The following is a 15,163-nucleotide window of genomic DNA, read 5'->3' on the forward strand; positions in this document are numbered from 1 at the left end:
TTTGAACTCTTCATTAATGATTATACTGAATTGGAAGTCACGATGCTATATTGTGCCACAGGTTCTGGTTAGCAGTAGAAGACCTGAAGAAGAGGCCTATCCGTGAAGTTCCTACTCGTGTCCAAGAAATCTGGCAAGAATTTCTTGCTCCAGGTGCACCCAGCGCTATCAATCTAGATTCAAAAAGTTACGACAAAACCACGCAGAATGTAAAGGACCCTGGAAGATACACATTTGAAGATGCTCAGGTCAGCTTGCAATCCTGTTTGGGGACATGTGAAATAGAATATTGTCTAGTGAAATATATTTACAAAGGAATAAGATATATTTGGGAATTAAATGGTAATGCTGTTTCTTAAAATGCCATTTTGGCAATGCAGATGTGTAACATTCTTTCTTTCATGAGGCCTATGAATTATTAAAACTCTTCATGAAACTTCTGCACCTGGTATGGAGTCACCAAGTGACTTCAAATAAAGCACAGCATTTAATGCGGTGAAAATGGTATTTTCATGTTCTTGGTTTTTTAATTTTCTTATTCAGTCACATTTAAAGTCACACCCCCCCCCCATTTTTTAGTTCTCAAGAGCCCCCTTTGAAAGACTTATCTTGATAGACTGAAAATCAATTCTTGCAATGCACGTCCAAAAGTGTTGTTATCATTTGTAGGATTCATAGGTTCCTGTCATGAAAAGAATATGACCCATGTGAGAAATAACATTTTGTAACAGCTTGTGCAGAAGTATCATATTTCATGGATGTATATTCTATACCTTATTAAACTACTATCTACAAAACATGGGGCAAAGATCCTAAAGATCTTTTCTTCAGTAATCAGTATTACAACAGTAAAGAACAGTCTGTAAATGTCTGATTTGTCTTTTGGGGGTCTGATTTAGTCACAATTTGAATTCTATCATCAAAAGATACTCTTCACCAGAGCTATATTTGTGAAAGTGCTTATATTTTTGAGTTAGGAATTAAAAGTTAAAAAATCAGAATGGTAAAATAGAACTCTGGGTTTTCCTCAGAAGAAAAACCAATTACTTCTGCATTAAATGTGACACTTCATGTAACTTATAACTTAATATTTCATCTTTGCAGACTTCTGAGAAAAGCAATAGAAAATAATTGGCTTCACAGTAAAAGCAGTAGAACTGGTACCATCCTCCCTTTTTCATCAGCAGCCCAGTGATGAGAATTTAATTATTAATGCAAAGTGAAATGGTGTCAAAAGGAGAGATTGCGATCATATCCCTGCAGAATTTCCTACAGCTTGATTATTAGGTCATCATCTTGGGAGTCAGGAGATGGTGCTGCAAGTCCCACAAAGGAGAAAAGGGAATTGAATTGGGACTTTCTACTTTTTGGCAAAATGTGTCTGCCCTAAATAGGAGGGGGATTAATTCTACCACCTTTACATTTTGCTGTTATAAGAATAATAACCTATAATACAGCAATAATGTTTTCATTAGACTCTATGTCATGCTCAATGTTTTGAAGTACTCTGCCTTAAGCCAGACACATAGGTTTTCCTTGCATCTGCTGACCCCCATGAGAGTTAGGAATGCAGCATATAGCGAAGACTTAAGTTACACAAATAAACAATTTAGCAAGATTAAAGGTTTTAAAAAAATATGTCTTCGCAGTTGAGTCAGTAAAGGACAACTGAATTCCTTGTCAGTATCAAATTTATGTTTTTTTAATAGGTGTAAAATTTCAACACCATTTTACTTCCAGATCTCCCTGGGCTTTTTTATGAAAGGCATGGAATATGCAGCCCTTATGGAAGCAGGACTTTTCCTCCTGTCAGACTTCCGCTTATTTGATCCAGTTCAGCATACAACTTGAAGCTGGAAGCCTCCATTTCTCTGGGAAAGGGGGCAGACTGTACCTGTGGTGTTCTGACTTGAAGCTTTAGGACATTGTTACTGAACGCGCCCCCTGAAGTGGCAGGGTTTTGTCAGAGGTAGGGCTCTGCCTCTGCAGTGGGCTCTTTATGGCTTGCCAGTTGGGAAGAGACCACTTATAAGTCATTCTGGTAGCCAGCAGGTCGTTTAACTGGGGTTAAAAATGTTTTGAAAAGTATTTCTGGACTTGAAAGATGATGTCATGGAACTCCTTGTCAAATGAAAGTGATACATAAGTAAAAATAGACTGATTGTGCTAAATAACATCCAGCCTCAATTCTCAGCTCATGTGCATTAGCAATACAGCCTAATTTATTCTTGCTTTTACGGGATTGATATTTTGCACAGAAATAACATTCTAATGCCCGTTACCATTGATATGTAGAACAGGAGCAGAGTCCTTTTTTCTCTCTGTTGGCTGTATTGTCTGCTTTTGTAGAAACGGAGTGGAATAAAAACTCCCCAAATTAACCAACCTAAGTTTTGAATATATACCAGCATTTCTCTCCTTAGTGCAAGAAATACAGTGAAAGGCACTTAAAATCATTTCTAGACTTTCTAATACTAAAAAAAAATTAAAAACTGCTTTAATTTAACCTTGCCCTAATTTTCAAGCAAGGTCATTTGGTTTTTTTTTTGGTTTTGTTTGGATTTTTCTTTCCTATTCTCTAATTTTATGCAGTACCAAACTGATAAACAGTATTTATTTTACAGTTTATTTGTTATTTTCTGGTTGCTGCTACAACTTTCCTACAGTAAAGGGTAGGGTTTAAGTAAAAAATAAACCAGATACAGCTAACACAATTCAGTAGATTGTTTAAAAATACTTTGGGTAGTATTTCCTATTTTTATAGCTTTTTCTACAAATCTCTCTTTTAACATTATAGACAGTTTTTCATATTTCACAGAAATTAGAATGCTCAAAAAAAAAAGAAAAACTCACAAAAAACCACTCTAGAAACTGTCCGTGTCATTTGTTTTCTGGATAAGGTTTTCCAAATTTTCATATGCCTCTGAAGAATAAATACTTGGAAAGTGAATTAGCCTGGTTTTCAATTTGCATATGTATTTTCCTTATTACATTGTCAGCTGAAAAGCAAACTAAACATCTGTTCAGAGGATGTTTTCAAGAGTAGCAAGGGGATATCCTCTCTAAACTAACCTGCTATCCTGTAAGACTTCCTATTCAAAATAGTGCTAGCTGGTATACATTCCACAACTGAAACATATATGAATGCCTCCTATTTTGCTTAGGTCTTCTTTTATGGGAGTAACAGCTCCTTCTTTCCCTTTCAGGAGCACATTTACAAACTGATGAAAAGTGATTCTTATCCTCGTTTTATACGATCCAGTGCCTACCAGGAGCTGCTACAGGCCAAGAAAAAGGTATTGGTCCATCTTGCCTTTGTCTTGCCACTGTGCAAAGCAGTGGTTATGTTTGCAACAATACTCAGTCTTCTCTCCCCTGTGCCAGTGCAACTGGATATCTGGTAGGTGACCAGCTTGGCGTGTTTGGAGGGTCACATACACACAGGAGTTTGATATACATATATGTGTATATATCCTGCATGTGGGCATGTTTCAATAAGTTAATCTAGCAAAACTTATTTTTATTTTTACATCCCATATTGTACTGTTTTCTCTGTTATGAAGCACCTTAAGTTGCAAAGTGCTTTACAAATACATTAAAAAAATAAAATAAAATCCCGGAAGAATAGTCTTTCATGTTTGCAAGTTTGCTTATGTAATAATTGTTGTTCTCTTTATTCCACCTATAAACAGAATGCGTTTAGAAACAATCTTATTCATATAAATAACTTCTAATTTCAACTATAAATACAGGGGCTTCCTAATTCTCTTTCTTTCCCTATTATTACATGAATAGTTTTGAGTAGGGTAGGAATCTGACTTAAAAGACTGATCATGTCACACTTCAGCAAACAGAAGCTCATGTCTTGGTATGTAATATTTGATTAAAAAAGTCCAGATTGTGGAATGAGTTTTGAATAGACACAGCCCAGAGTATGTGGAACAACTTGTGCAATGCAGTCATGATAAAAACTTTTATAGTGGGCTCTAAATAGTAATCTGCTAGAACCAGCTGGGAGCCCTGTGCCTTGCAAAATCAGGGCCCTGATCATTACTGGAACAAGGTAGTTACTAACACCATAGCATTCTACTGTTTATAATGACAACCTAAAATTATATGAAAGTACTGTGTGATTTTGTTTTTTGTTCAAACATTGATTTCTGAAGATCCAATATAGAGAGAGATGTTGAAAATACCAGAAAGCTACAACTGTCCGTGTGAAGTCCTTAAGTTTGTGAATGTCAGTTCATTAACACAAGATGTGCACTTCATTATTTCTTTTTATTTTCAGTTTTTCTTTAAATCAAACCAGTTCAATCCCCGTGAAATTTTTTTTTGTTGAATACTCTATCTGCTTTGCCCATCCCCTGTTTTTCAGATTCCCATAGCTTCATACCTGTGTTTGCTTCCTGATTTATACAAACCTTGTTTTGCAGTCCATTGTTTCATCAATCTTTCTTTTCTACTCCATTTTTTCTTGCTTTTCTTTTTCTCGTCCTTTTTATTTTGTTTTCTTTTATTATTATTATTATTTTAAATTTAAGTTGGAAAACACTCTGGATCGTCGAACATCTTTTGAGAAATTCACACGCAATGTGGTAAGTTTGTTGCCTCGGAAGACTAGTAAACTTGATGGGACATCCTTCTCCCCTTCCCCTCACTGACCCTATTTTCCCTTTTTGCTTATTTAACCTGACAGTTAAAAGTGTATTCATCACAGTTTGTGAATTTTCCTAGGAATGTCAGTTTTATAATGTGCTTTCATTACAACCCCTCCTCCCTAGTCCCTTTCCCACTGACCTCAGTAGTCTCACATGGAGGAATGGACCTTTGGGAGACATGGTTTTTTCATTGGGAAGCATGAAATTATTCACTTTTTATTTTTTTTTTTTTAATTGTAGAATCTGTGAAAACCTGCTTGGTGTTGTTCCTTTTTCTGGTACCTCCAAAAATACTGAGTCTAACACTGTTTGAATGCATTAGACTTCAATGCTCTCTCCTTTTTATTAAACTAAAAAGGAGCTTGTCCTTTTTTTCTTTTTTTTTTTTAAATTTGGCACAGGGAAAAATAAGCAATAATAATTCTCCCATCTTCCTTAATGTCTAGCACAGCTTCTTCTGGACCAAAGAATTCATGCTGATGGTGTGCAAGGGTTTGATTGGGATTTCATTTTGATAATGGACTACAAGAACTAATTTTTTTAATATATAATTTTCAGAAGCTGTTTCACAAAGGTAATAATGAAGGCTGGTAAATTTGCAGCGGGCATTCTCCTGCCACCTGCCAAAAGATCCACTGATTTCCTGATATGTGGGATTCTTTTTACTTATCCAGTTTCTTTGGACTTTTTTAAACATTGTGAAAGTGCAAACTAAAGCATTCAACGCATTTATTTTTGTAGGGCAGAAACATCCCTATTTTCCCATGCCATAAAAACTGTACACCAACACTGAGGGCGAGCACTAACCTGTTATGAAAGAGGTAGAAAGATCTTGGATTATACTCAAGTTTGTCTGCATTGTCCGTTGAATTGTGCAGGTGACGCTGCTGTGTGTGTGTGTGCGTCCGTGGCTTTTTTGTGACCTGGTTAGTGGATCTGTGTGTATTGAAATGAAAAATATGAGAGCTTTCAGCAAAGATCATGGTTTTTGTTTTTTAGTTCCTAGGGAAGGAGAAGCAGTTCTCAGAAACTGCCTCCCCTATAATGAGGCTCAAGAGTATTTCCCCCACTATTTAAAATATATATATGTATATATATATACTTTCTAGTAACCAAAAAAGTAAACACAGTGAAAGAAGAAAATTTTGTGAGGCTGTGGGAATATCTCACATGTTAAAACAAAACCATAATTCTTTAACCTTTCTTATAGGTAAAGGCTTCCTGTAATATGCTTTGAATCCACTGTAATCAGGAAGAAATTTGGATTCAATGGGACAAAGTCAGTAAAGGACACTAAAAAGTAAATAAACAGTCACAAAGGAAACTATCCCAATGATTGAAACAAAAACCCCTCTATTTTGCATGGTGGTGTTGCCATAGCATGTTGCAGTGTGATTTGTGTGTTGTCTAAGCAGGTTGATTGACAAAACAACATTGTACATGATAAAATTGTACATGGTAGTTACATGACAATCCCCTAGGAAGTTTCATATTAATAAAGAGCCTATGTTAATAAAAGAGAGTGTGGAGAGTAGGTAGTGCATCTGGGACCTCTGAGAGTCAGGCTTGTTCCCAGTCATGGTGCCTGGCAAGCATCAGTAACAGCTTTTATTCATGAGAGTTTAAATAGCCCACAGATCAGGAGCTGGTTGTGGTAAAGAGTATGTAAACAGATGGCTATAAGGAAAAAAAATAGCAAGCTGCAGACAGATGTGAGGAGAATACAGCACAAAAAGGAAAAGACTGAAGACAGACTGGGAGGCATTAAGAGGACTCTCTGATAATCCCTCTTAGAGCAGTGTTACTGATCAACCAGCAGTTCTGTGCACAAACACTGAAGCATTATGCCCTGCAGGTGTGCCCAGTTTTCATCGTGTTAATCTCAGGGCAGAAGTACCAGAATAGCAGGATGCCAGAGATGCAAGGCAGGCCCAGTAAACCAGCTGTGAGCTAGAAATGGGAATGAGGATTTCTGGATGTGAAGTGTTAGTGCTTCAGTAGAAGATGGTGGTTGTTTTTTCACAGAGCAAGCTATAAAATAAAAACTGTGGTTTTGCTTTTCCTCAAACTACTACCTGTGAATCCGGGTGGAGTCTGTCAAGTCGTGTCAGGTATCAACGTAAAACGTCGCTGCTAGATCTATATCCTCCATTAGATTGGCAGCTCTGAGGCTTGCAAATTAATCCACTCTGTCAGGATGCTCAGGTGCAAACCTTTTCTCCAAGACAACTGACTTCACATCACCCACTGCCCCAGGAACCCTTGCCACCAGGCATCCTTGTTCTTCTATTCTTATTCCCACTTATGATGAGTTTATAATATGTAATTATCTACCCTGGTACAGCAGGGTATGAGGGAAGTGTTTCTCAGAATATCCCACAGTGGACTGATTAACTTGTTCAACTGTGAAGTGAGGGACTGAGGTATAGATCTGTTCTTCTGATTAATACAGAAAATAGGTGTGAAACAGGTCTTCTACAACATGGATAAACGCTGTCATTGCTGAATGATTTTGTTAGATGAAAATTACAATTTCTCTTCTGCTCTGATGGATTAGAAAATTTAGACTAATTTTCACTGGTTTCTTTTTTCTCACATATCAAAGTGGGTTTGTATTGAACTAAATTAGACCTCAGCTTTTTCCATCTGAAGTGTTTAAAAAACCCCAGGAACCTTGCTTGTGTCTAGGGACTGAACCTGAGAAGTTGACCTCGTAATTCATAACCTGATTTTTTTTAAGACAAAGACTATAAGAGGCTCCTGATCAGTGATACCTGAAAGTGGGTTATACTTGCTACATAAAGCATTTGTTAAAATAGAAAGTTTAGAAATTTTGTAAAGACAATCCCTCTGTACTGCTCCTGGGATTAAGTGTAAATAACCTAGTGTATTGATTCATTGTTCTAGTCTGATGGGGAAAATATGAAAGTGGAGTTATATACATGGAAAAACCCTAGGCTCAGCTCTGCATTTCTTCGACAACGGAGAGTTTTCTTTCCAGAAAACTTTGAATAAGCTGCTGCACTTTATGAAAGCCCTAAATGCTCAGTTTAAAAAACATCGTCTAGCTTGCTCTGTAGATTTTATTGTGCAAAATCACTAATGCCCTTGGCAGTACACAATAGACAATATTAATAGTGTTAGAAACAGGTCTGATTCACATACAGTATAGATGAAGTGATAGCAAACTGGCATTTGCTATGCATAATCTTTATTATCTGACATTTTGTAGTAAGCACAGCCATCTTTAGTTTGCCTCACTTATTCACACTCCAGGGAACTGCATGGAAATACAGAGCCCATACACATCAGCACCACTGGAATGATGCCGTTAGATAAGTGCATTGCCTTGGAGTAACATGGGCAACCACAAGTGTCACAGCTCTGACTCCAAGGCATGGGAGCAGTGACAGTGTGCTCTGTGCTCCCCCCCCTGCCCAGCCAGCTCAGCCACTCAGGTTTTCCTTTGGGAATAATTAAGGTCTAGTCACCTGCAGCTCCCTAAGGAAGTGAGTACAGAAGCTAAAGGCATAAGTCAGGGAGACTGAGAATTTCACTGGTTGCTACAGTAGTGGAGAGAGGGAAATCAGATGTTTCTGTGTCATTAAAAAAAATGAAATTCTTTTGAAGAGTTCACATGGGAAAAAACATTAGCCCATTTCATGCATGAGATGGGAAATGTGAAGGCCATTGAAAACAGCACATTTTCAGAGGCTCAGTCCAATGTCACCTGACATAGAAAATTACGGTTTAAAGATGGAAATTAAAGCTCATAGCTTCCTCAGTTCTTATCAGTGAGGGATAAACTTTCTAGATTAAACCATTGTAACCTCTTGTCATGTTAAAATCTGTCCCTTTATTGAGAAAGAAGGCAGACAATACATCAATTTAATCAAGGATTTTTTTGTATATGCACAGGTAAAACTTACTTACACAAGGCTCTATTGTGCCAGACCATAAATCCATCTAGCACTGAAATGCTGCTGACGGCTAGATTTTTCTTCAAAATATCATTGTGAATAAGCTTCAATGCAGTATCACATTTGGGACTTCATGTTCAGTGTACAGTCATGGAAGAAATCCTAACCAGTCTTTGAACTTACTTCAGGTCATTCCTAAAATTTACATAAATATAGTCAGAAAAAAAAAAAAAATCACAAGGCTTCTTCTTTGACAATAATAAAAATAATAAGTATTTATAGAAATTAAGGCTTTTTCCATTTCAGGAGGAAGATGCCTTATTGATTTTTAATTAAAAAGAACTGACTAATTAATGGAAATTTTTAGTTTGAACTTATAATTAATCAAAAAATCTAGTTATGGGGTTTTTAGGAATGATGCCCAAGCTAATGAGGAAAATCAAGAAGAGCACCTGTAAGACTTGCCAGTGTGGACTAGCCTTCTTGTCCTGCCCTGCAGTGACTGGAGCAAAGCTGTTTTGCTGGAAGAGAAGAGCTGGAGTAGTACTTGCACAGCCAGGTCCCTCTAAGTGAGGAGCCAGTGTGTACTGTTCAGGTGTTAGGCCAGTGTCTGCCATTTTCCACCTGACACACATTTACCTGAGTCTTAAGCTACTTGCAGGAAGGAGAACTGCCGAGAGGTATAAAAACCTGAGGGGTCAAGCCTAGGACAAGTATACTAAATATATTTTAGTGCATTGGTGCCTTGGAAAACCTTATGTGTTACCCCACGCTTCAGATACACCCCATCTGGGAAGAGTTTGTAGTTTAATCACAAGTGAGAGCTACTCATCAGTAAATGTAAAGATCAGTGCAAAATGAGAAAGAAACTGGAAGTGTCAGCCAGTTTGGAATGAGCTTAAATAGCAACTCAGTCACTCAGCTGCTGCCTTCCTGTCTATGGACTGCTCCAGGAAACAGTATGGCCATAATGAGAAATGAACAGAGGACTGCAAATCCCTGCAATAGGCAAAAGGATTTTCCTCCACATGCAACCACTTAGCACTGCAGCTGCGCTGACAGCTTGAGCCCCAAATTCAGTAAGTGCTAACCTGCTCCCCCTCTTCACATGTCTGAAAGAGAAATACACCTGCATGGGTGGCTGAGAGCAATGTCCTGTGCTCCCGGGGAAATCAAAGCAGAATCCTGACCTGCTGCACGGTGCTAAAGCAGTTCCCCTGTGCTCAAGGAGCAAAAGCTGCCTAATCTTAGAGAGGGACTTACTGTTTCTGCTCCTGTGCCTCTCCAGATGTGCTTCTCTCAAGGGCTGTTTCTATACTGGCTCGGTATGTGATGCACTGCAATGTCACTTGGGAGCTTCCCCTGCTGATGCTGGCCGAGCTGCCAGCTGGCTGCAGGTGTGTCATGGATAGGGATAGGATAGCGAGAGCAAGACAGTCGATTCTCTCTCTGCATCTTATTTTGCTCACAGCAGGGTTCACACTGTTTCTCTGTTTCCTGGTCAGATGCATGAAGTTCTCATTTCTAGTTCTACCAGCACTGGTCCTGGGGAGTAGCACCTGTGCTGGCAATAAAGAAGCATGAAAAAAGGAACCATTGAGGTTGCTTAGCAGAAAAGAAGAGAATCTTCTAAAGAGAAAAGATTTGATCTTCCCATACCATACATTTCAGCTCTAGTCCCTATATAAATTGCATACTGATTTCTTATAAGCCACAGAGTTGTTGCTGACTTGTTTGCCAGCTAATTTGAGATGTTAGTGTCATGATGCATAAATAGGTCAGTCAGCACGTTTGTATTTAGCAGCTTAAACATCTGCACATGATTTTGTAATTTCCATCCTAAATTCTCTGAAAGTACAGATAGAAGGACAATTCTATGTTAAACAGTTTATACACTAAAGTAGGGACTGAACACTGAGGCCAGTTGATTTAGTATTCCTAGATGTACTTGTTAAACTGCTGTGCTGCCTCCTCAATCTCTGACACCCTTGTCAGGATATGCAGTTCTCATTTTAGCTAGTGTATTATTAGTAAAATTGTTAAATAGCTTCAATTCATATGTCCAAAGTGCACCAGTACAGTCCAAAATCGTGTTCAGAATTTGGCCATATACTTCTAAATATTAACGGCAAGAATATATTGAAAAATATTAAGGATCTCCTTTCCATTCTTCAGAAAAATATCTGCTACTAATTCTGACTTCTTTTCCAATTGTTCTTTAATCTCATTAGCACAGGAAACATTTCCCTATGTGAGATGATTCATATGCTACACTTCTAAAAAGTGGATTATTAGATGTATTTTCCCAAATCAAAATTTGACTTGTGGAAATGCTATTAACACTGTATCTGAAAGAAATAGCTAGGCTCAGCTTTTAAAATACAACCCACGAGGGGTGATCTTTACTTCAGCCTGTAAATGAAGTAAATCTGGAAATCTTCTGGAAGTGGTAATTCTGAAACCCTAACATACAGAGCTAAAGTAAAAGTATACTCGGGAACAAAATTTGAAATAAACATTCTGTAAACTGACAAATAACAAATCCCTGCAGACCTGAATAAAAAGGTGGGATAATTCTGTATTTGGGGCTGCCATGGATTCTGTGTTTAATACATGTGCTTATTTTCCCAATCACAGAACTAAGTATGATTCCGAGTAAACATGGAACATCTCTTAAGGACAGTGTATCTTCTAAGCTATCACTTTTCCAACTATAAGATAAATTAGAACTATTAATACCTGGAAAAAGAACATATGTTGTTGTTGTTCAGATGGAGACTTCATATCTAGAAGTGTAATATTCTCTGAGGCAGGGAAGGGAGGTGAAGGAGAGGACCACGCCAAGAATTTCCTATCAGTGTAGGGCTTAAGAGAAAAAGTATTCAGAGAACAGCAATATTCAGGAAGCAAGTGATGTACAACACAGGAAAAAGAAAGTCATGACAGCTGTCAGTATCTATAGGGGAAAATTCAAATAATATGTAGAATAAGGTTATACAATTCAGATCAACTAACAGCTAGGTTTTGTGCTGCTTTTAGGTCAAATCTTCCTAGTTTATGTGGTATCACAATTAATTCCTGAGATGCTAGAATTTTGTTGTGGATCATCTAAAAATTCCAGGAAAGGTGCAACTCCCAGATAATCAGTTGTGAATAAAACCAATATTTGCACAGATTTTATCCCACAATAAAAGCTGGTGCAGCTTTGCAGTATTGAGCAAATAGTTTTACTAACTAGTAGAGAATACCTGGTTTGATTGTCTTAACTGGTTTATGCAGGTCAGTGTTAAAGGGAACTCGTACATATCTACAGAAAGTAGCCAGGCCTATAGACCTCTAAAATTAAGCATAAAAACTTAATGAAAGGCAAAGTTAAGCATATGCTAAATATTTTCTGAGATTATGTCCAAGCTGACAATCATGAATTGCCTAACAATACACTGAATTTTGGACATGCTGTTTGAAATTGTATTCCAGTACCACACAATTGTTGAGACTTTTTTGACTTTTTAAAAGGAAAAGATGTCTCACTATAACAACTTTCCTGTTACATTAGAGGAAAACATAACTTAAGTGTTAACAAGGGTCAAGAAGCTGTGAATTTAATGTAAGTAAAAAGTGACAGAATTAAACCTAAATACAGGGCAGACATCATGCCAGGAAGATCACTTTCTGTCTTCAGAAGCAGTGAGTATTAATACTGTCAGGTGATACAGTGAACCTGATGGATGGGCAGTGTAACCCAACACTGCAGATCATGAGTTCCCTTCAAAGTTGTACTGTAAGGGAAATACTCATCCTGTTTTTTTCACCTTGTATTTCATAGCACAAAATAAAATATTTACTCTTACTTTTGTGAAGACCTACTCTGATATACTGCCTCTGAGCCAATGCTTGAAACAAGCTTGCAGATTCCTGTGAGCATAAATTTGATTAATAATGACAATAGATATTAAATTGGGGAATTCTACTGAGTTATAATACAGCAGATGACTTAACTCGTTGATATGGCAGAATAAGTTAATTTACCATTTACTGCAGAAAATGTAACATCTCCCCCATAGCTGCAGTATTTGTTACTGTAATCTCCTTGAAATCAGTTTCACTTTTCTGAGTTGTGCAGTTAAAATTAATACAGTAAATGTAAGTATTAAGTATCTAACGGGAGAGTTAGAGCCATCTTTTATTTAATGATATGATCTATTTGTGTTATCTTACCAGGGTATGCCAGTGGTATTTTGAGGAGTGATGTAAGCTTGCTGTGCCAGCTCTGCCTCTGTTGGATCAGAGCCATAGCAGGATGGCCCTAGGAGAGCTGTTTCTTTTATGTGGTCTTAGGAGAACTAATTCCTGTTATATGGCTTCATGGTTTTTGTCTGGCTCAGCTAAAGCTCAAATCTGCCTGAAATATACCATGGTGACACACCCAATACCATCCTCTTCATGCTGTAGGCTTAACTCTTACGGGCCAGTCATTATAACTTGTTAAAAGAACGTACTGTAAAACTGAAACTGCATCCTTGCAAAAGGAGGTATGATGAGGAAAATAAAAGTGTGGAAATCCAAACACCTTCAAAGCAGTGTTATGCAGTCACATGTGGTACACTTGACCAATGTCCCTAAATAAAGTCTCAGCAAACCAATAGCTGCATTCATGAAAAAGCTGTTTTCCCACCTACATGCAATCTGCCTCTTACTTTCTTACCTTAACTTTAAAGTAGCTTTTTGTCTTCTGTGACAGAGCTACTGCAGTTTGCACGTTCATCTTTGTAGCACAAGGCACTCTTACTCCTTCAAGTTCTGAGTACGACTGACAGCAAAACCCTCAGCATTAGTTTATCATCAGCCAAAACCAATCTCGTTCAAAAATGGCCTTTAAATTTGCTGGTTTATTCTGTGAAACAACCTGGCTGGCTGCAGTGCAGGTGTTTTCAGCATAAGGGTTTCCAGTGGTTTAAGATTTGACAGACTCCAGTTGGTGCCCCTAGTTATTTGACAGTGATGTGGCAACACTGAGTGGTTGCTGATGAACAGGTTTGCAGTGATCATGCCTCTGTTTTCTGTTTTTGTTTTTTGTTTTTATCTTTTCCTCAGGGGAAATCGCTCACATCAAAGAGGTTAACCAGTCTAGTGCAGTCCTACTAAAAGGATCACCTTGTAGCATGGAAGCAGACTCAAATCATTATACATACTTTGTAGCTCACTGATTGCCTGACTCAGAGGACAGTAGAACAAGATGTTGCATGAGCAAGGACCTGACTTGTTTTCTTTTGTGTATACTAAGGCATTACAGACTCCGAGGGACTCTCTAGCCTTTCGATGCCACCATTTCGAAAACTGTCTGCTCACTTCCTCCTTCATATCAAGCTGGATCTGTGTCTTTTTATTTTCTGCAAGCTGAAGTACAGTGAAAAAAAAGCTTCTGCTAGGCACAGTTTATTAAAAAAAAAAAAAGTCAATCAAAACCTGGAAGAAATGTAAAAAATGCATATATTAATAAATATACATATGGCATCACATTTATTGCACAATAAATTAGCACAGAAGGTTTCATTTCACTGATGTATTCACATTGAGAAAGAAAGCCTGTGTCTTTGTCTGTTGTCTGTATATTCTCTGTTAATGTTTCTTGCATTTATTTTTATACCATATTTAAAAAAGAACACCTTTTACTCCAGATGTATTAAAGCTGATCCTTTCTCTGTAAATTTGTGTATGTTTATATTGTTGTTTTATCTTTCATTAAAAGATGCAGAATCTCTTTCCTTTGGGAAGTTTGAGATTTTAATATTGAATCTGAAGATCAGTCAAGAGCAAAATCATCCCCAAACGTTACACATCTTGTGCTTTCTAAAAAGTGACATGAAATGGCATTTTCTTTCTCTCGGTGACACCTAATCAAACACACTTTATTGATAATCATTTACTTTTTCTTTTCTTTTTATCAAGCTAGCAGCAGAGAGACCTTTCCAGCTTGCTCATCATCACATAAGCAAAGTTTTCTTTAAGCTAGACTCGTTCTGTCATAGTGCAGCCTGCACAGTGATTCAGTCACTACCCAAGACCAGGTCGACTGACCTGCATTTCTTTAGGAACAGACATAAACAAAGCTGGCTGAGAACACAAGTGCATATTTGCTAATGCAAGGACAGTGTTTCTTCCTCCTTGTCACTTGTGATCCAATGCAACATTTTAAACTTAAAAGGTAGTGTTTTGGGAGTGGTAAGTGTATTGTCTGTAGAGCAAACCTTGGTTAGCAACCCAGGAAGCTGTCATTTTAATTCAAGGGCTCTCTTCAGGTGTCCTGTTGAATATATACTGCTGAGTTTACTCACAGAGACCTATTGCCAGGTTTATGAGAGCATTTAGGCATTTCCCATGAGGTTGCAGATATGGATCTTTTGAAGCTAAACTGAGCTGTAACCAGAAATCTGCTTGGCCTAAGAAACAGCAGTTTTGACTGGCAGAGATGATGTAAGGAGTGTAGGCAGAACTCCGAATAGAAAAACAATGAGTCAAACAACAAAATGCTAATGCCTCCAGGTCATGGTAGGGTGCATAGGACAAACAAGCCTTTTTAGC

General features: G+C 37.7%; 1 protein-coding gene across 9 annotated transcripts in view; it reads left to right on the forward strand.

The window, feature by feature from the left end:
• The window catches only part of RGS7 (regulator of G protein signaling 7), a 275,987-nt gene that overhangs the window by 244,053 nt on the left and 16,771 nt on the right, over positions 1 to 15,163 (forward strand). For 4 of the 9 annotated variants that reach the window (XM_062637376.1, XM_062637369.1, XM_062637372.1 and 1 more), the window contains 2 exons: positions 62 to 248; positions 3,207 to 3,296. In XM_062637376.1, the coding sequence (XP_062493360.1) occupies positions 62 to 248; positions 3,207 to 3,296 (277 nt within the window). Of the gene's footprint in view, positions 1 to 61; positions 249 to 3,206; positions 4,599 to 5,402; positions 5,962 to 13,675; positions 14,347 to 15,163 lie in introns of those variants that run through there. The other 5 variants (XR_009968236.1, XR_009968238.1, XM_062637370.1 and 2 more) reach the window with 5 other exon arrangements.

Source organism: Pezoporus occidentalis, unplaced genomic scaffold (genome assembly GCF_034315485.1).
Source record: "Pezoporus occidentalis ecotype Australia unplaced genomic scaffold, CSIRO_AGI_Poc_V1 ctg52, whole genome shotgun sequence".
NCBI lineage: Eukaryota > Metazoa > Chordata > Aves > Psittaciformes > Psittacidae > Pezoporus > Pezoporus occidentalis.